The sequence below is a fragment of the Oryzias latipes genome, chromosome 21, assembly GCF_002234675.1.
Source record: "Oryzias latipes chromosome 21, ASM223467v1".
NCBI lineage: Eukaryota > Metazoa > Chordata > Actinopteri > Beloniformes > Adrianichthyidae > Oryzias > Oryzias latipes.
In genome coordinates, this window is record NC_019879.2 from 7769231 (window position 1) to 7795752 (window position 26522).

Sequence of the window (26522 nt, forward strand, 5' to 3'; positions counted from 1 at the left end):
GTCCCTCATTATTCATGAAAGCAATCTCCAACAACACATTACCGGGCTATGAAATTCTGCTCGCAGCCTAATTGATTCCCGTCACAATTCTGAGAGGTTCTAATCGTGTTAATTGTAATGTAATCTCTCGGGGAATAGAGAGATGTGTTTAAATAAAACTGCAGAGAGACGGAAGTGAGAACATTTTATCAGCTTGGCATAATAGAAATGTCAGGTGGAATTACACAGCAGAGATGTCACTGTCTTCCGATTTTCTGAGGTTTCCTGAAGGTGTCTGGAGCTGCAGAGGTGCAAAGTGCAGCTGAGAGACAGGAGAGCACTGTCTGTTTCTGCAGCTCTGACAAAACCACAGCTAGAGTGAGAGACAAAAATGTTTGGATGCAGAACTGATGTTGTGATTTCGGAGAATACAAAGTTCTGACAAGAAGTGACCTTTTTACTCCGTTGCTGCAGGACGCCCATGTGTTGCTTCCTCTGCTCTTAGGCCTCCTTCCTATTGGAGGAATCACCTGTCGGTGCAAAGCTTTTTGGACTCCATTCATGCAGAAGATTGAGTGTAAGGTGCCTCTTCTTAAAAAAGAAATTAAAAACGGTTTATAATTCTATCATTCAAAAAATAACATAAGGTGACATTCAGAAACATCATATTCTTTGGTAATATTTTTATTGATCTTAGGCAGAAATATAAAAAAAATGTTACTGAACTTATAGCAAAAAAAAAAAAAAATCAGTCACTATAGAATTGGTTCAAGTTGTATAGAACACACAAAATCAAGTAATTCAGGCAAAATAACTTTTAAAATTAATGCTTAAGAGATGAACGCTTCAAACATGAACCCTATTCACATCTTTTTTTAATTCCACGCAGCAAAAGTCACCAATAAGTTTCTTTACCAACAAATGTCAGATCACATCAAAAAAAGTGAATGAAAATACATTTAAGAGGATAAAGACATGGCCCAAATCCAAAAAGACAGCTTACTGTCCGGGTCTCCGGCTGGACGGGCTTCCATATTTTTTGTCTGGCCTGGCACAGACCCCCGCTCTGCCCCAGACACAATAGATCATACAGTAGGAGAGACACAGAGAAGGACGAGTGGATGAGGTGGGGTAGAGGAGGTATGGCGCCTTTCATTACCATGGTCACCAATGGCACTATTAACCATTCAACACCCCCTCAATTATCCTCCCATCCGCAGTCACAGAGACAAAGGCCCGGTCCTGGTCTACAGCCGCAACATGGCCACTAATCTGTCTGATTCCAACATCACACCCACTTCGCAGTCTCTGCAAGTCAGACGTGGACATGACTGCACTTTTTTTTTTTTTTTTTTACCAAAGCACTTTTTATTGTTGGTGTATTTACCCAATCAGTGCATAAAGAGTAGCAGTTCCACCAAAAGCTGCTCTGAGCACTGAGGAAAGCTGAACGGTGAGTTTACATCTTCTTTTGTGAAGTTTGTGAGTCGAGCCGTGAGCAGGGGGGGCTGAGATCTGACTGCAAGGCTGGGACGCAGTGAATAGACCCTGAACAACGGCTTGATTTGTTTGTTTACCCTTCTGCCCTGAGCGTGGCCTGTTGAGGGAAGAGCATTCATCATAACTCAAGAGAGAGGCAGACGGTGAAAGCGCTCAGGCTGGAGGGGATGGATACGGCCCACCGCAACACACGCCGGCCGCGCTTGGTGGGGTCTCCAGAGGCAAAGTCAAAAGTTTTTTTGTTTTTGCTTCTGTAAAATTGTAACATATTTTCCCAGTCAATCAAATCAACAGAAATTAAGCATTTGGGGATGACCCGGAAGAGCTGTATTTGTATGTTGTGATGAGCCTTCAAGCCAAATCTGGAAGCGTCTTCATCCCCGCGGTTCCTCCTTTCTCCACTCACACGTCGGGATTTTCCTTTGGCACGGTGGCGCTCAGCGCTACAACGTTCTGAGCCTGCTTCAGCGAGGGCATGTCAATCATGCTGCCACGGAAGGTGAACGCACCCTGAGGAAGTTTGCAGAAAAGAAACACATCATTTCAACAATGCTCACACAGCAGCCGTCGCTCCACACTGGCTAAAGCGCTTTAGAAATCCAACCAGAATAGTGTCAATATTTAGAGGGGAAGACTTATGAAAAAGCGGCCGTACTGAAAGACAAAAGGGACTATAACACTGCTCAAGACATTAGGCTCACACAGAGAAACACACTCTGCAGCAGAGGGATGGGGAAGATCTGAATCCCTCGGGCGATTCTTACCAGGAGCGGGCCTGGCAGTGAGGGAAGAGCGGGCAGATTGTGCATTACCTCAGCAGATAGCCCACAGAGCTTAACACACAGAATCCAACCATGCACTAAATTAGGAACAATGATATTGTACACTTAATTGGCCCACCTCCCCCTCACTCTACTGAGCTGTCTCTGAGAGTCACCCAGGGGTGTACAGTATGTTTTCTTTGGAGTTACAGAGGTGTACACACAAAAAAGACAGAATTCTTATCAAAGCAGAAAAACGCTCATCGAGATCTTTTTCTGCACCAAAACGTCGGTTTTGGAAAGACGTGTTAGTTCTGTTTGATGCCCCTACCAAAGAAGGGAAAAAATAAGGTGTTATCATAACCTTTCCCTCCTTCTGGTGTTGGTCAAAAGCAGCGATGAGCTCTTTGGCCCACTGGATCCGCTCCTGACTTGGAGAAAATTCTTCCTGCACAGCTTGGACCTGTCCTGGGTGGATCACCTGCTTCCCTGAAAAAAAAACAAAAAAAAAAAAAACGCTCTAATTCCTGCAGCACACTCAAATACTTTAAAGAAAAAAAAATACTTCTAGAAACATTAAGAAGAAAACTACAATTTTCGTTTGTGCAAACCATCAGTCTCTGTGTGCAGCCGGTATTTATTTCATCGTAACAAAAAAAAAAAATAGAAGTTGCATGAGGCTGGGGACATTTGACTGTCATGTGGCGCTAAGATGAGTTGGAATAGTGGCAGAGGAAGAAAAGATGCATCATGGTAAATAGGAAGTGTTTTTGTTCTGCTTGCAGCCTTCATTTTAAGCAAAAACTTCACAGATCACAAAGAAATTCACTGTTTTACTGCTTCACAGGAGCAGAGACATTCATCGAAATAAAGATGACAAGAATATTTAAAAACCAAAACATGCAAGTTCAAAAAAGTCTCTGTGGAATTCAGAAAGATGAAACAGAAGAGGAACCGAGTTTAGGCGACAACAACCCCATCACCCTAATCTTAGTTTAATGTGGGTGAACTCCACAGACGTAATCCCGTGTACATTGGCAGATCAAAACTTGTACTGATAAGTTAAGGTTATGGAGCGTCTCGTGAAAACGGCGGCGCAGCAGCAGCCAGCGGGAACTCGACACTTTAGGGCTTAGCTCTGTCGCCAACAACAAATCCTTCGAGGTGGCCGAGCGTGCGGGATGCAGGGGCAGGCAGAAAAAAGAAGAGGGGGGAAAAAAGTGAGGAGGGGAAGGGGAAAAAAAAGGGGGAGGAGAGGAGCTAGTACTGCTCACCCCAGTTAACCTCAGAAAAGCAGTAGTAGGACCAACTATAGAGGAAATAAAATACACCAATTTACTGCCATTTAATCTAAACAGACACTGAAAAACCATTTTCGGCTGCTGATTAGTTACAGGTTAACAACGATCTCCAAAACACAACCAGTTTGCATAAATAGGTTTGTGAGTAATTGCCTTTATTTTATATAACAGTAAATACCAGTGAAGGACTGCTGTGTGTGTTCAAAGTTGTGGGTCAGTTTCCTCCTCTGCCACCTGTTTTAGCTCAAAGCTTGTTTCCACACAGAAATTGCCAGGTATCAATGTACTCTACCAATGTTTCCCTTCATGTCAGAGATGAGTGTGTGTGGCTGTTCTGAACAACGGGGGAACGACCATTAAGGGGTGACTCAGGTGCCCTCGGTTACAACCCATTGGTTCTCCTAAAATACATCATTCGTGCCCTACAGCCAATCCTGGGCCGCCATGTGGGTCTGGCATCTTATTGGAGGATTGCTATTTAGCAAAGGGCTCTCAGGCGAATGATGAGTTGGTTCCTGGGGATCGAGGTAAAATGTGGTCCTGAGAATTTTAAAGAGGAGCCGCTATCTTTTTCTTTTTTCTCCCCCCTCACAGAGAACATTGTGTTCTCTTAGCTTCAAACCAGATCAAGAACTCAAAAAGTTGAAATAACATTCCCTAAATTATTACTTTTGCCAAACCTTTGACATCTGTTAATCTCGGCACTACCAGTTTACCAGCACGGATTACTGGCTGTTTGTGTTTGACATGTGTTCCTCCACCATACTAATGGGTGCTGTACTTAGCTTATGCTGTCAAGGTCAATTACTGCACAGGTAGAGGCTTAAGGCTGTACAGTATTATAGCTTAAGCATACTCTGGCAAGTAATAGCTACTAACCAAGATTATACAGATTGCCCATGGCTTGTAAACCACTAATCCAGTACTTTGAGTGAGTCTGTTATATAGCAAACTGAACAGTTTAGTGAATAAATCTACTTCTTCCTTTGACTTTAGTTCTTCTGGCATATACTTGATGAAATTGGATTAAAAACTGATGCATAATTATGAAATAAAAATGATTTATTTTAAATTCTACACTTCGGTGTAAATCTCCAAGACAAATAAAAAGAGGTCATCTGAGTGTATTGATGTTAAATGTAAAATAACTAAACATGGACGTCAAGTGGATCTTGATTATTTTTCTCCACTACAGCTACATTTTTGCCCCATTACCTTTTATTTAAAACACAATAAAAGAGACATAAAAATCTATATTAATGAAGAGAGAGAAAAATATGAAAAGTGCTTCTTTTTTTAGAATTTTACAGTAAAATCATGAACAAGAACTATTTTAGATTGAATAACCTTTTTTAAGATAATAAAAAAAACAAAAATAAAGTTGTCAGACAGAACCACTATTCTAACAAAAACATCACATTTGCATGCAAGCAAATGCATCTGAATTCATGTTGAATCCTCATGATTAATGTGTTTTTTTTAACGTTTCCTTGCTTTGGCCTTTTGTTCTGATGAAGGTTTTGATGTCACTGTGGAAGCACCAGGACTCGACTTAATTGGATGCGTTTCTTTTCAGAGTCGTGTGTTCTTAAAGAAACATTTGCTGTGCCATAGTGCATCAACCATAGTTTACATTTAGGATTGTGGATGAATTCGGGTTTGAAAGCACTGGACTGAACTTTCTCAAGCATAAAACCACAGAAAAAAAGGGAGGAGTTCTGATAAAGAAGCAAATGAAAACGGTGAGGCTAACTTGAGTAAATATTGCATTCCCATCCAATGATATGACCATGCTTTTAGCTTATAGAATCATTAAAGAGATGATTTCAAACAGTTACACGCTTCTGTTTGATAAAGAAAAAACAGGAATATATGACAAAGTTATTGTAAAAATCTGGTTATTGTCTAGAAATTATTGTTATTATTGTGTGCATGTTGTCTGTTTAGATGACTTCACAAGTCTTTTGGACTTATTCCTTAACTTTCAAATTTGTATGAAGCTTCTGCTCTTTTAGTTTCCAAACAGTCAAACTGGATAGGTTAATTAGGTTAAGTTGTCAATACAATTGTGACTTTAAAATTGAGTCAACCAAACATTTGTGACATCAGAAAAGAAAAAAAAAAGGTGTTGTAAGCCCCACTCCTATGAAAATTGTGTTTTTGGCGTTTTTAACATGTTCTTGTGGATTTTTTTTCATGATGGAGGACAAATATATAGAAAGTTGACAGAATTTATTTTTATTCAAACGTTGGGAATCAGGAACAGACAAAAAAAAACCAAACCTTTCGAAAAACCTTGTAGTTGTTACATAAAATGGGGGGCCACAAACTCCCTGCTCTGCTCCATTCTGATGCATCAACTTCCAGACAAATAGATCCATTAGCGTCTTGGTATTCGTCTGAGCTGGAATCTGGCTCAAAGCTGTATGCCTGGATAGCTTCAATATTGCTTGCCGTTTTTGCTGCACCGCTAATGTTAATGTGATGGGCTGTAAGCTGGCAGGAGAGTGCAAGCAAAGGACTCATGGGAAATGAGCACAGGCTTACTCCGCGCCAACAGTCCCGGCCACAACTCAGAGGCAAATTTTTGATAAACTACTGCCGCTCTGCAGAAACTATGTCCTAGAAAATGACTTTTTTTATTCTGCCAAATCAAAATTAAAAGACCACTGGGAACACTTTAAAAATAGATCAAAAGATAATCGGAGTGGGACTTTAAGATCAGATATATTGATTACATCAGTTTGAAATCACAAATCACAATTCAGAAATCTCAACATCATGTCTAAAGTCCCACTCCAATCATCTTTTGATTTATTATAAAAGCATTTCCAGAGGTCTTTTAATTATCATGATGCCGTTTTTAGCCATAATTAAAAGAAAAAACAGTGTTGGACATGGCAGGGCAGCAGTAGCTCATTAGAAATTCACCTTTGAGTTTTGGACGGGACGGTTGGTGCAGAGTAAGCCTACCAACACTTCCTATCATCCATCTGTTTACACGCACTCCAGCTAACTTTCAGCTGCACACACCCCCAGCCTAACATTACCGATAGAACAAAAATGACGAGCAATATTGGAGCTATCAGCCGTACAGTTTTGAGCCAGATGACAGCTCAAACGAGGAAAACAAAGACGTACACGGATCTATTTGTCTGCATCAGAATGGAGCGGAGCAGAAGGCTTTTTTATACGTCGCAAATACAATCTTTTTTAAACAGCATGTTTTCATTTGTTCCTGACTCACAACAATTTGAATAAACAAATATGCCCTCCATCATCAGAACATGTTATAAACACCCAAAAACACAATTTTCATCAGAGTGGGCCTGAAGTTCTGAACATTTTCTGCAACTTTCCAGGGGTTACTTTTATTTTCCACATTCCAAGACAGTCATGACCTTTTTTTTTAAGAAAAGAAGAGCAAAAACTCATTAATGCTTCTGAAGATTTTTTAAGAACTAAGAAAAAGAACAGAATCTTTACCTGTGAAACCCATAAGAGCTCCTTCTCTGGCCTGTTGCCTCAGTCCCTCCACATCTTTGTAGTCAATGTAAACCAGGTCGATGGCCTGCAGCCCAAATGCTTTGGTCGTCACAACCACCTTCTGTCTCGCGTACAGGAGCTCTTTGGCATCTCTTGTCCGTGTGGCACCTAAAGAAAATGATGGTTTTGCAATAGAAACCTGAAAGTTTGCAGTTTTGTAAACCCTTTTTCTTTTCCTTAAAAGTGGGAAAAAAACTTGCTTTTTGAATAGAGTAAACCTTTTTTTTATTTTCCACTCCTCTCTCAATCTTCAGCTGGGATTTTTAACCACCATGTCTTATGAATTGTTTTTAAACAGTTTTTGTTCTCCAGTCCAACATTAGAGATCTCTGAGAAAGCTTCTGAATTGGCATATAGGAAATGTATCACCTCTAACATTCTTTGCCAAAGACCAGAAACAAAGTTATTAAAAGGTAAAAAGCTTGAAGCTACATCTGGAGCAGGTACCGATGCTGGCGCAGAAGTCGTCTGAGCCAAACACCACACCATCATGATGAAGTCCAGCCTGGGGGGCAAGTTGCCGAAATTCCTCACACACAGCCTGGAGAAATAATGTGTGCATTAGCGTGAAAGCGGTGCACAGAACTCAAACGGAACAGAGCAATATGTTTGAATCCACAGATGTCTGTGGTCGTAAAAATTATTACTTCCAAATCTGTGATGGTATTTTTCTTAAAAATATCAAAACATTACATTTTGGGGGGTTAATAGTTTTTTCAAAATGTCACATTTCGTATGCAAAAGTTTAGGTAAACAAATATTTTATTAGGTTTCCTTCTATTGTTTTTTCTTCTATAACAATACATGTAATAAATTTTAGTGCATATTTTTTAAGATGTAAGACTTATCTTATCTTCTGCAGGTTAATATCGTATTTTCTGTACTGTAAGGTGCACTTAAAAGCCTTAATAAAAAAAATTAAAAAAAGACAGTACACCCTATAATTCTGAATCCCTTATTTATGGATTAATTCTGGTTGTGATGTCAAAGCAATTTTGAGAGAAGTACACACCGCTCTGTCAAAATGTCAGTCTGGTTTTTTCAAGTTGCAAACAAGGTTGTGTGTTTTTGTAAATACGCTAAGGCGGCTAATGCATAGCAGTGTCGTGCTGTGTTTTTTTATGTGTTACCAACAAGGTTGGGAGTTAGCGTAGTCACAGCAACGTTTGTTTTAGTGAATCGGTCTGTTTTTTTAAGTGCTCCAAAGAAGGTTGGGTATTGTGAACAGCCTCTAACGTGACTAACTTGTAGCATGTTACAGATAAGTTCTAGAATTACTGTGATGATAAAATCTGACTGACTCATGGCTATCTTTATATGACAAAAGTTGGAAAATAGACCATTCATAGACGGAGCGTTCTTTTGCAGAAAATGTGATATATATTTTATTACTAATTGCAACAAGAGCTTAAAAACTAAACTACCTACGGAAAAATCTGGTATTTTACATAAAATGGTGTAAACATTAATAATTGCAACTTGGTCACAGAAACATTTCAAACAGCAGAAGCTCAGAGCTGCATCTACAATTATCAAGTAAAGAAAAAAAACTCTTCAGTGGCAACGAATGTTTTTCCTGCTTTTGTTGACCTTCAAATTAATATCACCACTAGCTGTGCCACGCTGATGTTTTCTTCTTTTTTTTTTTCTATATTTGTAACCTGGGGTTCAGTCTGGGCAAAAATACAGGGTGTGCTCAAGAAAGCACACAGAAGCACCCCCTGCCATCACAACACACATGTACACACTCATAAGCACAAACACAGTAGCAGAATTAGACAGAGGAAGTGAAAAACAATGTGAGAGGAGGATGGCCAGCTGGTTTCTCCCCAAATGCCCCAAACCCTTCCTTTATCCCCACGAAGGCGAAGGTCACACAGCGACACGACTGAAATGGCTTTAATGTTGGCCAGACTATGATCAAGAACTTTTTCACGACTGGGATCCTAACACAGTAATAATTAAAAATGGCAGCTTGTCTGAACAGAGACAGAGGACAGGGGCGTCAACTTGAAAAGGGAGTGTGTCTGCGCACTAACAAAAGACAAACAGAAAAACATCTTACGTGTGCATTTCTAGTTTTTGTTGTTCTTCTTGAGTGTGTATGTGGGGAGGTTCAATTTACCCTTAAATTAAGCAGGCCCACAGCGGTTTCCACAAAGGTGACCAGGCGGATGGGCTCCGTCAGCTCCCGTCCTTTCAAGTGGTGCAGAAACCTGTCAACAAACTGAGCACACGAGGACCAGCTCAGACAACAGTCATTAGCAAAAACTACTGTTGGTGTGTTGACAAAGTGTTAAACCTCTTGGAAAGACAACAAGCTGATTTGGTTCTAAGGTTTTGTACAAACACCTTGAGAAACTGCAGGTATGTCTTGAACTAAGTTCAAGTATTTTTTTTCTATCAAATTTAATTGGTTTAAATTAAATCAGATTAAAAAAAAAATCATCATTTTATTTTTGGATGCATAAAACTACATGGTCAGTTAGATTTTGCTGATTATGTAAAACAAAAAAGACCTCAGCTAAAGAACGTGCAGCTTCAGTTATGGGGTTTTTAATCAAATGTTGACAACTTTATTAGCTGCGCTGCTACCAGTTAAGTCCTTCGTGAAGCGCAGAGAGGGCCAGAACAAGAAAGCAAACGGAAAGAGGTCAACACAAATATTTTACATTCCATGTTTCATTCTTCCTTCTTTGAACTCCCTTGAGAAAGCAAGAAGATGCAGGAATTCATGCAGTACTATAAAGAAAAGAGAAAGGAAACAAGCAGGTGCATTATTCTGTTTTGCATTCCTCCTCTACTGCAGGGAACAGAGAGACGTGAGCAACACTCCAGTGTGATATGACACTTTTGTGAGCCCTCTATTCGACACAACTTCTGCTAATATGCAAGCTCACCTAAGTAAGGCTTTAGAAAACCAAGTTCAGTTGTTTGAAGACCAAAGCTTTTTCCAATTTTTTCCAACAGACCAGCTCACAGCTAGCCTTGGACTGCCAGTGGGAAAGCCCAAATTCCTAAATCTATCATCTGGAAACACACAAAAGCCCCCACGGTCAGATATTTCCTTTCAAAGCCAGACTAAAAGAGAAGGAAAAAGAGAAAAGAGAAAAGAGTGCAAATGCTCAAAGTAAAAATGTCTGTCTCCACACTCCCCTTCTTCCTCTTTTTTATCCTTGTGTGTCACAAGAGGGGAGGAAAAAAAAGATGGTTATAAATAACATCAGGTACAACCCAAAGTGAGCCCGTGCGCCTGCACTCACCACTCTGAAAGAGTGGGCCTCCATTGAAGGATTTCAAAAATAGGGCCAATTTTAATCATCTCTCTATTCAATCGCAGTTGGATAAATAATATCTGAGAGATTTGCATAAATACAAACCATCAAAGACTTTTCATCTTCAAAGAGGTTTTCAAGACCCAATAGGCTTTGTACTGTAATCATCTGAGGTCACAACCCTGTGGGAGTAAGGCTGCTATGGCAACATAAAAACTATCGCTGGGGGCTTAGCATAATATGCCCCCCTCCCTACTTGTCTTCGCCAACACAGAAATGGGTGTGGGAGTCTGAGAGGCAGTGTGAAAAGTGGGTGTAGATAAACCTAATTCTGTGACAGAGGAAACTAGAGCGATACGGCCCGTTGTGGGGATCCCCCAAACCTCTACAAGGCTGGATGAGCTTCCGATTGTAGTGCAGGAAAAGACGCGGCGTCCCCAATGATTACATTTCGGTCCTTTTGTGGGACTCTCATCTTCAGCTATTATACACTTTGAGGCTCTTATTTACGCTGCTAAAGAGGTAATCTAGTGCCTGTTACTCAGACACACACAGAAACCATTAGCTCTAAAAGCTATGCCCCTTCAAGGCGTTGTTTGCCCGTGAATTGATGAAAAGAGTAAAAAGAAGGAAATAAAAAAATAATAATAAAACGCCACTTTTCACCATTCACCGCCACCCTACAAACAAGGCCTCTGACAATTTTGTCTCCAAATCATGAAAAGAGAAGGAGGGAGAGATGGAGCTTCAGAAAATGAGGCTGGAGTGGGACAAGTTTCAATTAATTTTCTTCAAAAGGGGGCCAGATTAAATGTTTCCGGCCTGCTGAAGTGTTCATTTCACAGAGGGGAAGCAGCGAAAGGGATGAGGGGAGGGGATAGTAGGAGGAGTAGAGGAGGAGGAGCGGGACAGGGTGCGATTCTTTTTGTCCCAGCGCACACCAAATAGTGCGACGGACAAAGAATGCACACGGCTCCGAATCTGTGTGACAATTGTCCCCAGACAAAGGAGGGAGTTACGCCTGTTACAGCCCAATAAGGCCTGTCAGTCACACAAGGGCTGGAGGAGAGCAGAAAAGACACGGCAAAAGGTCTGCGCACAAAGAGAAACAAGCAAGTCCATCTTAGAGTGACAAATCAGTCTGAAGGTTCTTGTGCCAAAATCAATAAAATAAGTGGAAAAATAAACAAGTGAGGGATTTACTACCCCGTCTGACAAGAGTGGGGAGAATCAGACACACGTCTGCAAACTATTTGATACTTGCAAAGATTTAAAAACCTTGTTTTTACATATTCAAGAGGTATATTTATATTTTTAACGGGTTTTAAGTTGTTTTAACTTCTCTTTGCTCTACACCTTTCCAGGCTTTTCCCAAATTCAACAGTTGAGAATGTTTTGTCTCATTAAGACCTAGGATCTAGAAATATGGACATTTTTATTCAAATGAGTCGAAAACATTTTGTTTCAAACTCTTGACAATAGAAAAACTCAATTTAAGACTCATAAACTCAATTTTACTGTAATAGTTTTGGTTCAATTGTAAGGATGTTATTTCAAAGTCACATAAATAAAGTTAGACTTGCATTTATTGTCATTATTTTGGAAAGAAAAAGTTTTATGTTCTAAGAACAAATGTGAAATTTAGATGTTATGAGGATTCTACTAAGATGGTATTCTCATTTTGTTCTAAAATTTCCGCTTATTACACTAGTTTTTGTCACTAATCAAAATGAACTACAATTAGGTATGAAAACTCAAAAAATGCAAACCATTTGCTTAGAACTAGCAACAAAAAACCTTATAAGTAGGCTGTAGAACAATTCTATCAAATAGTTAACCTTTTAAAGTTATTTTTTTAAAGCTTTTTTGAAACTTCGTTTCTAGATTAAATGTTTTATTTGTCCGATTTCTTGTTGAGTAAAAATGACAGATGATTTCGCTACTTTCCTTTGATTTTTCCTATTTTTAAGCTAACTCTCTTTGCAGTGTGACGAGCATAGTAGAGAAGCTTAAGAAGTTTGGAGGCAGAGAGAAGAAAAGAGAACGTTTCAATCCACCTGCATATGCAGAAACACAATAAAACCCATGTGAAAGCTGAATTAGAGTTGGTTACTAAAGTAAATAACAACTTAGATAACTTTATAACCAAGTTTTACTCTCAAAGTACAATAAAAGTAATCCCTTTTATGAAAATAATCCAGACAAATTTCCCTCCAACACAAACGTAACGATGTCGTAATGAGTGTTTCAACAGTCCAGTGACTTTTTTAAATGGGAAGGCAAAACAAGCAAGGTTGAAAAGCTGGAAGGGAGGGGGAATTTGTGAACACCTGTCAGCAATTATACTTGGGAGAAAGAAAGGGCAGCAGGAAATAGACGTGTTCTAATTAAAACCACTAGTTAAAAACTTCCTGCTCCTGCCCCAGAACCATGCATTTGTACATATCTATGTTTGTGTGTGTGTGTGTGTGTGTGTGTGTGTGTGCGCACTTATTAACACTGCACTCACAGCCTCACACATGCCTTTCACTACTGATTTAATTAAAGCTTTTAGGATATATTAGCTTGTAAAAGCACATGCATAAAAAGAGAGGAACATCAGCTCTAGCTGGTTTTTTAAACAATTTATTTGAACTAAAATTTAAATGTATTTGAAATTGCTTTTACCCCAACAAGAAGAGAAGGTCTTCACAGGTAAGGGGAGCATATGGAGCTAATCAGAATGCTCTGCATTAATGATGCCACTGTCTCTTGACCTTTTGGGACTTGACATCCGTGCAGAACCCCTTTATAGAAAGCCAAAGGCACGGCCAGCCCCCGTTCCAAAAAAAAAATCAAAAAGGAGCCATTAGTCGAAAGATCAATTTGGTGAAACAATCTTTTATAAAGAAAAAAAGGAAGTGACAAGGCATGAAGGCATCTGTACATTAGGAAATTTTGAAAATTGCTACATTTTATGCAAAGTTGGATTTTTGTAAAATTATAGCTAAAATGTAAAGATTTAGGTTAGGTCTAAAACCAAAAATAACATTTTTTTTAATGCCTTTCATACTAAAGTTTCTAAAGACAATCTTACTCAGAGAAGCTTTTAGTTCATTTTTCAGCAACCTGCCTTATATTAGTTTGCATTTTTACTGTATTTAACTTGCATTTTACTTGAAAATGGTCAAATATTTTTTGTTTTTATTGGATGAAAACTGTCTTTGTCTTCTTCTTTTATAAAGGGAAATATTATTATGAAAAGCAGATTAATTGCGAAAGGGTTTAAATAGATCATTAAAAATATTAGGAGAGGTGTGCCTTAGATGTGTCTATCAGTGTTATCGCATATTACGCTCCCAGGTTTACAGAACAAACTTCTTTTCTTCTCATTTGAAGACATAAAGCTAAAAAAATCCTTCCTTGAAAGGTTTCACCACTCATCCAAGTGTCGTCATCGGTATAGATGTTTAAAAGAAAATAGGCGTCTGTGATTTATAAACAAATTGTTCTTAAGTAATTCTGCAGAAAAAACGTCAAAGAAAGAAAGTAGATCTGTAGAACTTTAGCAAAAGGTTTGATGAGAAGAAGACAACTATTAGAACAACTGTTTTCAAATGAAAATAAAAACCAATCATTAGTCACTTTAGCCTGGGGCTACATGCAAAATTCAACCTGACTGGGTAAGAATGATTAGTGCAAAGGTAAAGAATCAGGATCTCAGTGCAGTCGGGATCAAACTCACTAAACAAACCCTTAGTAACATCATTTGCTGCCTTGAAATGAGACCCTACGCTGCTGGTAGGGACCATGTTCTTCAAGTCTGTTTGCAAAATAAATGTCTCTGGGGAAAAGATGCTTCTCTGCAAATTAAACCAAAATGGACTTGTTGGTGTCAACTCATCTCCCCATGTTTGGAGGTGGACCATAACCCTAAAGACATCATCCCAATAGGGAAGCACAGAGGAGGAAACATTATGCTTTGGGAGCTTTTAACTAAAGGGACATGGCAACTTTATTGTGGCGAAGGGCCGGTGCTTAAGACTTTGTACTCTAAAATCTTTCATCCATCCATGTTTCAAACCTGCTGAATCCCTCCCAGGTTTGTTGGAGCCTATGTGAGCTACTGTTGGACGAAGTACACCCTAAATCCGGGGTGTCAAACTCATTTTCACAGAGGGCCACATCAACATAGTGGTTGTCCTCAAAGGGCCAGATATAACTTATATATGTAACTAAATGTAGTGAAAAATAAATGTAACTACTCCTTCATGTTAAATAACTCATTTATTTATGTGTCATAACTTTTTAAAGTGACAATTCCAGTTGCATAGAAAACATGTTTGTTTGTTGCTCTAGCATAAATCCTTTTACATTTAATTCTGTCAGGTTAGGTTATATGGACAGTGTTTAAGTCCTAATGTTTAGTTGCCCAATCCGATATTTCAAGTCTGATCCCCTCTAGATATGAATAAACACACACCAATTTTTATTCTTTATTCTAAGAAATTAAAAACTTTTATGCTCTCCCGGGCCACATTAAATAACATGGAGGGCCACATTTGGCCCCCGGGCCTTGAGTTTGACACATGTGCCCTAAATGGTTTGCCAATCTGTTTCAGGGCCTTTAAAATCTTGGGAGAATGTGCCATCTCATTTATAAACGTTGCGTACGCACAAAAGAAGGCGTACGCCACTCTCTACGCAATAGTTGAGATTTATAAAAAGCAAACTTGACGGGAAAATGTGCGGTTCTTCACGCAAGCTCTGACCCAGGCGTTCGCACAAAAACGGGTGAAATGAGAAACGGCGACACCGTCGGCAGATGGAAGAAACACGTGAAAGTGAAAATGACAATACTGCCTCTCATAAATAACATGAAGACTTCACAAAGCAAGTCTTACAATTAACAGCTACACGAACACCTGTTTGATCGATCAGCAGTGAAACAAATAAAAAAAATCAAACGAAAATTACAACAGAAATTCAAATGAACACTTATTTGAAAAAAGAAAAGTGAAATATGTTCTGCAATATTGGCATGTTGTGCAATTCATCCTCATAAATAATATAGTTAACAGAACGAAATAATGTACAAAACTGATATTCTCGTCAGTGTGTCCGTCTGGCGGAGCAGATATAGGTGCAATCAGACAGACAGATGGATAGATAGAGAGAGATGCATTAATTGTCCACTAGGGAAAGTTGTTTACATAGTAAAACATGTCTTCATAAGCTACAGAATTTTGGTATTCATGCATATGCCTTTAGTTTGTTTTATTTTTGATAAAACAATGTATGGCGTATGTCTCAACCATTCAGAAAGCAACAAGAAATTACATTTGCGCTGAACAATTTCCCTTTTCCACGTCGATTATTACCAACATCTGTAGCGATTAAATGGAGGGAAATAAAATGCCCCATCACAATGCGTAATGACGCACAATGGCTGATCTTGCGCTCTTAGAAGATGTGGCAAATGGAAGAATTCGGAGTGAACGCATCCTTAGACAGCAAGAAGATGTGCTGGCAAACGAGGACGACTGGCTTATGAGCCGGTTCCGACTTCTTCGAGCCGTCCTGTTGGAGCTCTGCGGGCTTTTGGGGGTGTGTCACCCGGTGCATCTGGTGCGTCGGCGTCCCCCTGCGCCTCAGTCACCACTCCACTAAGGGATTCCCCAATTCTTGCCGCTTGTCTCTCAACAAGAGGGGTCAGCTCCGGTGTACCCCCCCCCCGTGGCAGAGACACTCTGGCGATGCATCGCTAGACGTTTTTTTGCCTCGACTTTGATGTCCGACCATTTCTTTTTTATTTAACCACAGTCCGAGGTTGTGAGGCTACAGCATTAACGGCGTCTGCCACTCACGTGGCTTTTTGGCATTAGTAATGCCCACACTGTGCCCTCCAAACAACACTTTTCTCCTCTTTTCCACCTCGCCAACGATAAATTCTACTTCACATTGAGTGAAGTTACGTTTTTTTCATTTCCTCTCGGTGTGTGCCATGGTTTTGCAATCAATGAATATTCATTTGTGGGCGTTTCACGGACTATTTATGGGCAACTATGGGCGCGTCATGAGGCCGCAAAAGCTGCGCAGCATTTAGAATTGGTTGTGATTTATTAAGGGAAAGATGCGTAGGATGTGCGTGCGCACGGTTTTATAAATCCGAATATTTCTGTGCGTACGCACGTCCTATGTTTCATCCGTACGCCACTTCTGACGCAAATCCTACGCAAAGATTTATAAATGAGGCCCCAGGACATTGAAAATGAGTCCTGATAGCCTTTAATCATGACCTTGCCCATTAAGGGTCACAGATCCTGACTGCTCTGCACATCTTGAACCTTAAACTTGAACCTCCCACAGTCCAAAAACATGCTTCATAGGTTACTGATCACTCCAAATTGTCCATAGGTGTGCATGTGAGTGTGTGTGGCCCTGCATCAATCTGGCAACATGTTCAGGATATAGCCCACTTTTGCCTAAAAGTTGCTGGGATAGCCTCCAGCAACCCATGACCCCGAAAGGGACTGTCACACTCACAACCTTAAAGAAAATAAAAATTAAAAAAAGACAATAATCGCAGCTAAGATGTTTAGAAACCTGGTAATCCTGGTATTCATGTTTTGTTTTGGAACTAAAAACATCTTTAACTTGTTGAAAAGCAACTTCATTAATAGTATTTTTAACCACATGCAACTTCTTTATATTGGGTTAATATTCTGTAAATATAAAAAAAATGTAAAAAAAAACTTTTTAGAGTCGTAGTACTTTTGTAGATCAGTAAACCTACAAAATTACATAGGAACAAGTAACTATTTCCACACTGTAGTTTTAACTAGTTTTGATTTAACTGGCTATGTAAGTCCGTTTTTCCCTTAAAACATATGTTCATAGTAGCTAACTGTGAGTTTACTGGTGGCTTCATTAAGCTTCAGTCTTATCCCAAGCTGTTCAGTGGTTGTGAGATGGAGAAGGGTCTTTGACGCACCCACTGGACCTCCTGAGTGTCCTCCACCTTAGGTAACATGACAGCAGGAGGAAGAACTCTTCCCTGCAGAATAACCTGTAGATCCGCTTCAGCTAGACCACTGGAAACCGAGTTCACCCTCACGCACTTCTCCGTCCGGCCGAGGTTCAACTCCGGCAAAATCCGAGATATGGTTTCCCTGGCCTCCACCTACAAAACAGAAGCACAAAACACAGGCGTGAAATAAAAACCTTTGATCCGATGCATTGACTAGCATGACATCCTGAGGAAGTAATATTAATGTACAATTGTTTTATCAGTGGGAACTTCTTATATTCAATTCTAAAGCAATTATGGTTACTCCCAGGTAATTTAACTGATGGTTTGTGTGTGAATATAAAAATACACTCACTGATCACTCGTTTCTCAAAGTTTAATTGAAAAAACTGACAAGGGATGTCTTATAAAAGTCCAATTTCCTTAATAGAAATGCCCTTTTATAAACATGATGGCCACGAAGCACGATTCTAAGAATAATCGCTGCGTTCTGAAGAAAAATAAAATATGTGATCAAAGTGGTATTACATCCATTTGGCAAAAAAAGATAGAAACGTTTAAGTCTGCTTCAAGTCTGAATGAAGTTATTTAAAATATTGTTAATACAGTTTATTTAAAGTTTTGTAAAAGATATGACGTATGAAGATCAAGATCAATCTGGGGCTTGGGATTCCTCTCTAACCCTCCATTTTGCCACACTTGTCTAAGAAAAAGGTGTTTAAGAGTAACAGTTTAAATAAACGCCTTCATACCCTTTTCTTAAAACTGTTCGCAAGAAATATAATATTACAAGCGAGTTTGTGTCTGTTCCAAGGTTTTTTATATATGGGATATGGATCAAACCCCTTTAATGTCAGCTGTTAAAAAACATTGTGACCAAATACTTAAATTGCGTAATCTGGTTCTTTTAAATGCTAAAGAAACAGAAACTCAGAGTTCCAGCAAAAGTAAAAAAAAAAAAAAATTCAAGACATGGAAGTTTAGTTGTGACATCTAGACTTATTGACTTGTGTCTTGAATCCAGATGCCATGACTCAACTTCAAGACATCACCTAAATGAATACGAATCTTCATCAACAAGAAACTTAGGCTACGTTCACACTGCAGGCTGACACGACCCAATTCCGATATTTTTGTTCCTATGCGACCTGTATCTGATCTTTTCATGACAGTCTGAACGACACAGATCCTATCTTTTCAAATGTGACCCAGGCCACTTGGGTATGTGGTCCTGAATCCGATACGTATCCGATCTTTTGAAATCCGACCTCCGTTTGAACGGCCAGGCCACATGTGTCCGACCTGTACGTCATTGATACGCTACAAACGTCATCATTCTGCGTTGAAGTAGGCGGGAACGAGAACATAAACATCAACCATGGCGGACGATGCTGCTGAGACCAGTGGAAGGGAAGCTAGGTCACCAATTTGATCCATATTTGGGGTGACAGCTATATTCAGGCCAAACTCAAGGGTTCTTATCGCAACCGGGCGGTTTTTGAAAAAATTTCCAGCGAAATGGCCGAGCGTGGTGTTGAACCTTTCCCACAATGACTTTTTTACCTTTCCGACCGTGGTCAGATGCGTGGGGGAGACCTTCTCCAGGGCTGAAGGCGGATCCTCCTTCTGGGTTCACTACCCCGCTCATTCCGCTGTTGACAACACTGTTGTTGACATCCATTGTTAACGTTAGCTACTTCCGCAAACAATGAGTGACGTTTTTCCCCGTTGAGTCCTCTTCTGCGCATGGGGGTCACTTCTGGGTCATTTCACGGTCACACAGGAGATCACAAAAGTTCGCATTTAATTGGAAATGTGAATGGCCTTGCAAAAAAATCGAACTTTTTCAAAAAATCTGAATTGAGCATTAAGCCCTGCAGTATGAACGTAGCCTTAGTGCTATCCTCAAAAAAAAAAAAAAAAATTAAACCAGCATCTGTTTCGAAAACATTTTTGGAGGCATATCTATTAGTTTTAGATTTTTTTCTTATAAATGTCAGAGGAACTGACCTAAGGGACCCAAAGACAAAAACAAACGTTATTTTAAACAGAGCATCCATCTTTCTAACTAAAAATGCAGTGAAATGTCACTTATTTAGAAATCGGTGGCTCTTTTGTGTTTAATTCAATTCAACTGGAACAATTTAGCTAAAAATTGAGAGAAATGACATTAATTCATGCGGAGGCAAAATTAAACTCCATAAAGTGGAATGCGTGCAGAAGTGTCCAGAAGAGTCTTTTAATAGCACTCTCCCAGTGCTATTAAAAGAAAATTAGATCATTTATTTCTCACATCTTTTTTATTTAGGTTTTGCAGTTAGTTTCTCCACACATCTTCAGAATAACTTTGCTTTCTTTTGTATTCAAGAACATTTATTAGATATAAAAAAACAAAAAAAAACAATGTAGTTGTGTACATTTTTATACTACCTAAATTGTGAGATTTGCTATTTCACACCTCAGTGTGGTTCACTTTCAGCCAGTTGTCTATGATTCCATCTTGGGCATGCATTTTAATTGTTGAAGACTAAACTTCAGACAGAAAGGCCCACAAACAAACAGCAACTGAAAGCCGCTGCAGTAAAGGCCTGGCAGAGCATTCAGAGGGAGAAAACCCAGCATCAAGACTTCAGGCTGTCATTGCGTACAAAGGGTTTTCAACCAAATATTAGTAATCACCATTTTGTTTTCAGTTATTTCATTTGCCCAATTACTTACAAGCCCATTAAATAAATGGATTGTGTTTAAAAAATGTTTTCGTTTTTCACATTGTTATGCAAACTTTTTGTTCAACCAATGGAATAAAAGCTGAAAGTCTGCACTTCAATGGCATCTGAGTTGTTTCATTTAAAATTCACTGTGGTAATGTACAGAAACTAAATTAGAAAGAATGTGTCTCTGTCCAAATATTTATGGTCCTGACTGTATATAACCTGAATTGTTACATTTTTGCTACATTTTAGTTTATGCAAAAAGGACTGTGTGTCTTTCCTTCTGACGTGATTCAATACACATCTAGATATAAATGGTCCACAAATCGATATATAAACCACTAACTTTAGATACTTAAATGGATACCATCTAGATATTTAAAATATGAATGAAAATGCCTTTTAACAGAGAATCTTTTTTTTCCTTGCTTTTCTTACATTTTGGGTCTTTAGGTTCTTCGTGGTTTAAAAAAAGTGTGTCATATTAATTCATTAGGGTATTCTTGAGGTGCTTTTGAAAAAAAGGGTTATATGTTTAGTGTACATTAACACATCCCTCAGTGTGGTTCACCTTCAAGCAGTTGCAATTGACTTGACTTGGTAGAAGCAAGGTTTTGATTGGATGTCTTTTTGTCTGCGTCACATGTACATAAAAAGGCAAAGACAGTAGACACAGCAGGAAAAGAAACTGACAAAGTTTTTCATGAAACCGATTTTTTCCTTCCCGATATCATTTATACCTCTTACCAACATAATCTTGTTTGTATCTGTGGTTTTAAACCAATACTGCTCAAAGTAATAGATCTATTCTTTGATAAATATCTGTATCTTTTATATCCACTTAAGATTACCATAAACTAGAGAACAAACTAGGAAACATCCTGGCCAGACGAGACAAAAAGTTGTCTCGAGAGCGCAAACAAATGTCTCTGCTTTTTCTGAACAAAGAACCAGTCTTTAGTCTGTCACACTCGCAATGACTTGGACTTGTGATACATTTTGATCTTTTTTTATAAATTAAGAAACAGAAAAAAAAATGTTGTTTCTAATTTGTTATTATTAACTATATGGCAATCAAATGTGACGTATTAAGATGTCTATGGCTCATAGACAAAGTTTAAACAAACAATGGCCTTCCACTGGTCTGGTTGTTCGCAAATTTGAGCAAAAACCTGTGGATTTTGTGGTTATAGTGAGTTTCCGAGACTATCATCCGACTTGGGCTTGTGACCAGAGACTTGATTACTGTAAACCATTTTCACACAAGAACAACTCATTTTTATTAGCCAAAAGAACCCACAAGTAGACAGTTCAACATTCTCTCCCAACATCAGATCAAACGAAATGAGTATGGTGGGGGGGACACAAAAATCTATCAATAACACAGAGGCACATGCTGCTCCACAAGAACCAGATGCTGGAGCTGCAGAAACAAAGGGCAGGATGAAACGGGGAGAAAAGTTGGCCTAAAGACTGTTAGACAAATGTGGTCTGAGTTAAGCACCACAAGGAAACAGTAGCTTACGACTTGTCAACTTAAATCTGACGTTTCTCAATGTATCTGGCCAACATCAGACTTGGACTCATTTTACTAATGCAAATATTTGACAAAAACATATAAAAAAATCAAGTAATATTAGAAATCAGATGAAGATAACAGAGCAATTAAAAAATAATTCAGTTTTTTAAATGAAAGACTGCAGCTGACATGTCACAACTGATGCACAATGTGATAAAACACTGAACTGTGACTTCATGGTGTAAATAAGATCCAGTTAACACGATAGTGTGAAGCTAGCACAAACACAAATGTGTGCACAGAAATGAACGCGCAAAGAAGCACAAGATAAAAGAATCTTTTTTTTTTTCTTTTTTTGCAAAAACGAGTAAAGCCAGAGTCAGATTTTGTTCGGGAGATCTTGTGGGAACCCCTCAAGGGTCACAAGATTAAACAGCACAAGCTCTGATCTGATGGAATGCAGAACTGCATTTGATATTGCAAACACTCGTCCAGTATCAATAAAATCCAGTATCAAACTACATATCAAAGATTTGCTGGGATTTAATGGGGGTCATGTGCAGGCTGAACTGCCGTGTGTCATCTTGGTCTCTGTTTTGCCTCCCTGAATGAGACAGGAGGGGATTGTCACACTACATGAAGAGCACACTGTGATCTTTGACTCAAAATTGAGTTCTGCTCTCTTTTTTCCATCTTCATACTGGTCTTACAAGCCAAGGCTGACCTGTAACAGTATTGTGGTAACTTAAAACGGGTGGGGCGATTTATGCAGCCATAATTCAACATTCATAAAACTGCTACTTGGTGGATAAAATTCTGTCCGTCACTCTGCAGTTCATAGTTTCAAGAGAAAACTGATCTGTGAGAACTGCAGACAGCTTCATGTGGCCAGAGTCACACTGATCCTTACTCAAACTAGATAAACAGAGATCAAGAAATGATCAAAAACCATGCTCTGGAACATTCATATATCAATTAGACAGGAGTAATGCAAGCTTCTACTCCAAACAAAGAGTGTGGCATTGCTTTGGCCATTTGCAGCATTACAGCTCAATTCTTGACAGTAAAATGTTCACTTAGATGACAAGTTGGTGATGCGTTATACCCCCTTCCATCTTTTTCTGCTCTAAGAAAGAGAGAATATTCTGGCAAACACCTTGACCACTATAGGCTCTGCTACTTCAAGCTTGAATAAAACCTTTTGAAAGGAAGATATTTTGCATTAATGGACAGCCATCCAACAAGTTTTTTCAAAGCCCCCTCCCCAATCACCTGGTCTCCCACGGAGAGTCTGCCTCGACGTCAGCTCCATCTACTCTTTGATTCCCTCCATCATTCTCATCATTAGTGGCTGACACGGGGGAAAGCAAGCTTGCAATCAGACAGCCGTGCAGACAGAGGCACAGAACGCATAGATGCACACGAGAAGCTTTTCAAGTGCAGAGAGGGTGACCTTCCAGGAGGGCAGCTTCTTAAGACACAGCCTCAGCGTAGACGCTCAGGATCCTACAGAGTGCTGTGTATATGTGACACAGCATGGCTGCTGCCTTGTAGACACCACATCAGACTGGAGCGTCCAAGCTGATCTGTGTACAGTCCACAGCAGGACCAGCTTCCTCTTCTCCATCAGATCATGGATGTCAAGCCCTCCTGTCAAGCTACTTAAAGCAAGCATCGTCAAATTGCCTTTGAAAAGGTAAGATATGCACGCTTGCACAGTCCCCTGTGTCAATTTGCATCACTGCTCAGTGCAGTAATAAATATTTTATACAACACATTTAAATTTAAGAAACAAAAATGCTTTGGAATGAAGTAGAAAAAAAACTGCCATGGCTTTCTCTTGTAAATGTGCTATTTCTTGTACACAGCCAGCTGCCTGGGAGGAAGTAAGTTAATGTTTAGAATGAATAAGATAAGGCTGCTTGAAACTGCTGACTGCCGTCCTGATGTTTTAGGAGCTGTCACTTTGCATCCCGCTGTGTAACTTGCTATGCCATTTAAAATGAGCTGTAGACTCTTGCAAGTGAAAGCTGCCTGCCTGAAGTGTGACTGTGTGCATATTTGTTTGTATGTCATCGTCAGTGAGCGTGTCATGGGTTTTGTGTGTGTGTGTTTGTGTGTGTGCATGTGTGTCTGTGTGCGTGTGGTAGCAGGCTTCAAGTTGTCACAGATAGGTTCTGACAAGTGACATGCTCCACTCCAGAAAGCTGGAGTGAGACGGCTGTGTAATTCAGGCTACCCTGATAACAGAGACATAGCAGAAGGAGATTCTGGCCTTCACTCTGTCAGCTGAAAAGCAGGCAGCATTACATGTGATCCTGTCAGGTCTTGACAACAAGACATAAGTCACAGCATCGTCATGGAGAAATTTGTAAATCATGAAATTTGCCTGTCAACTTACAGCGGAAAAACAGCTTACATTTCCCCATGTTTGATTAGTGTACTAATTATGCTTAAAATGGATTTCACTGGCTTTCCCTTAAGGTTTATTGCTTTCTCTATCCCAGCCATTTTAGGGATTTTAACACAGGAAAGGTGTATTCTCAAATAATACATCTTTACTTTGAATCTGACATCTGCTTAAAAAAAATAAATAAAGTAAGTTTACCTTTACACCACACCATCGGCAATGTGCATTTAAGCGGTCACTTTTAATGAAAAGTCTACGTAGAGGCGCGTAAATGTGCGTTTTTGGCTTCCACGTTCAGACCTATAGCATTCACCCTTAGCTAAGCACATTTTTAAGACAGTTTTTAGGCTCTACGTACAAAACACACGGCCATTGAACGTTAAACCAAGTCTAACTTTGACCAATCAGTGACTTGGAAATGGTAGTGACGTATTTAAGTCACAGTAGTGCCAACTGTTTCAAAATTGATCGTGGCGAAGAAACGAATAATTGTGGTTTGAGCCCGGCTGGAATTATACGATCCCTAGTCTTTCATGTATCAGAATAGAGCTGTGAAAGATCCTAAAGCGAGATTTGCTAAAAAGTGAGATTTGCAGTACTTCAACATTTTGCACCAAGATTCTTCCTGCTGTAGATGACAGACATGCGCTAGCAAACAGCAGAAAAAGAAGAAGAAGCCCCTCCCTGCTCGTCCAGTGTGAACACCATGCACTAAATGTGCATTCAAGAACCTGCGGAAAGAAACCATTTAGGGTAATAATGTACATTATCAACAAACATATCTTCATGAATACTAAAACACTCAAAGAAAGGGTTTAAATATTTTTAACAAAGTGTGACAGAACTACAACACTCATTTTCTTTTTATACTGACCCCATGTTCATCCACAGCACACCCAAAAGATTGTTAATAGAAACTTTCTTTATTATAATAGATATTTGATTTTGAAAGGGAAAGGTTTTCTTTGATCTGGGTAAGATAGGGTCTATTTTCTAGTCGAGCAGCTCATGTTTTCACATCTTGTGAGTCTTGGCAGTCTGACCGAGGCTTTCTGTCAGGTCTCTGGGGGTAGGTTTAACTGAAAAACTCTGTTATCTGACAGTTGGCCATAAGTAGAAGTCTACTATAATTTCATGCACTTGAGATGGACACATTCTTCAGGCAAAAATATGTAACAAAAGAAGAAGACCAGTGGTTAAAAGTCTTTTTTGATGTGGAAAGCCGAGAAGGAACACAAAGGAGAAAGAGTTCTGCAGCTTCATATTAAGATTTGAAAAACACATCATTAAATTGTCGATAATTGTATGCTAGGATTTGAGAGTCCCAGTCCTTTCACTCCTCCTGATCCACTGCAAAGATCCCCCCAGATTCCAAGAACCAAAAGAGTCTACCAAGAAGGTAACCTAAGGACACATTAACTCTAGAATTATTTGGTCTACACCAGGGTTTGTTTTCTTGGATAGTCTACTTTGTTTGGGCAGGTGTGGGAGCTCATCTGAACAACTAAACAAGCAAACATGGTCTGCTTGAAGGTTAGGGTCTTGGTTTGTATACAACTCAACTGTGACGCAGTTCATCTAGTGCGGGGGTACCCACACTTTTTTGACATGTGAGCTACTTTTGAGACAACAATGTCTTAAAGATCTACCTGCATATATATATATATATATATATATATATATATATATATATATATATATATATATATATATATATATATATATATATATATATATATATATATATATATGTGTGTGTGTACACAGGTCTTTGTGTACTAAGTAAGAGACACTTCTGTACTCACAGATGAGGCATTTTATAACAAAATCAGAAAGCAGTGACTACCATATTTCATGAACTGCAGTATACCGTGCAATGGGGGAGGCATGGCATTTCTAAAGCGTGTGCTACAGGAAAGCACTGCTACATAAGTGGGCTCGCGGGGCGATCGCGGCCTCAATAAACACTCTGGCTGGAGTGGTCTTCTGCTGGGGACACGTGCCGCGGGCAAGTAGCGACTAGACAGAATTTGCGCTCGGTGTATTTAAACACACATGTGTGGTGACGTATAAATAAGAGGATGTTTGATTGGCCGTTCTGCATGTCAATCAAGTCATGTACTTCTCAGTGAGGATTTTGATTCGCTGACGGATCTTGTAGAAATATAATTTACTTTTTGGTTATTTATCTTTGCTGGCCTGCGATCTTCCCTCCCATGTCCTTGAAGATCGACCCGTCGATCGCGATCGTCATAATGAGCACCCCTGATCTAGTGTGTATATGAAGAAGTATTTACCCATGGAGCTAAGCGTGTAAGTAAATAAATGCTTTCTGGGGTAATGCTATTTCTTTTACAGCACAACGTACAGTTATGTGAATATCCAAAAGGGTTTGCAAACTAATTCTGAACTCCAAATAGAAAAACCTTTCCTCTTTAAGTGTTATCCTTCTCAAAAAGCTCTCCTGCAGTAATATGCATGCAGAATGAAAAGTAATTTACTAGAATATCT

At 39.3% G+C, this 26522-nt stretch overlaps 1 protein-coding gene across 1 annotated transcript in view; it reads right to left on the minus strand.

Moving 5' to 3' along the window:
* Window positions 1-647: 647 nt before the first annotated feature.
* The window catches only part of clybl (citrate lyase beta like), a 63779-nt gene continuing 37904 nt past the window's right edge, over window positions 648-26522 (minus strand). The window contains exons 3-8 of the mRNA XM_004081449.4: window positions 17336-17524; window positions 9213-9314; window positions 7535-7628; window positions 7028-7195; window positions 2605-2729; window positions 648-1989 (exon numbers count right to left, since the gene is read on the minus strand). Of these exons, the coding sequence (XP_004081497.2) occupies window positions 1882-1989; window positions 2605-2729; window positions 7028-7195; window positions 7535-7628; window positions 9213-9314; window positions 17336-17524 (786 nt within the window). The 3' untranslated portion in view covers window positions 648-1881. The remainder of the gene's footprint in view (window positions 1990-2604; window positions 2730-7027; window positions 7196-7534; window positions 7629-9212; window positions 9315-17335; window positions 17525-26522) is intronic.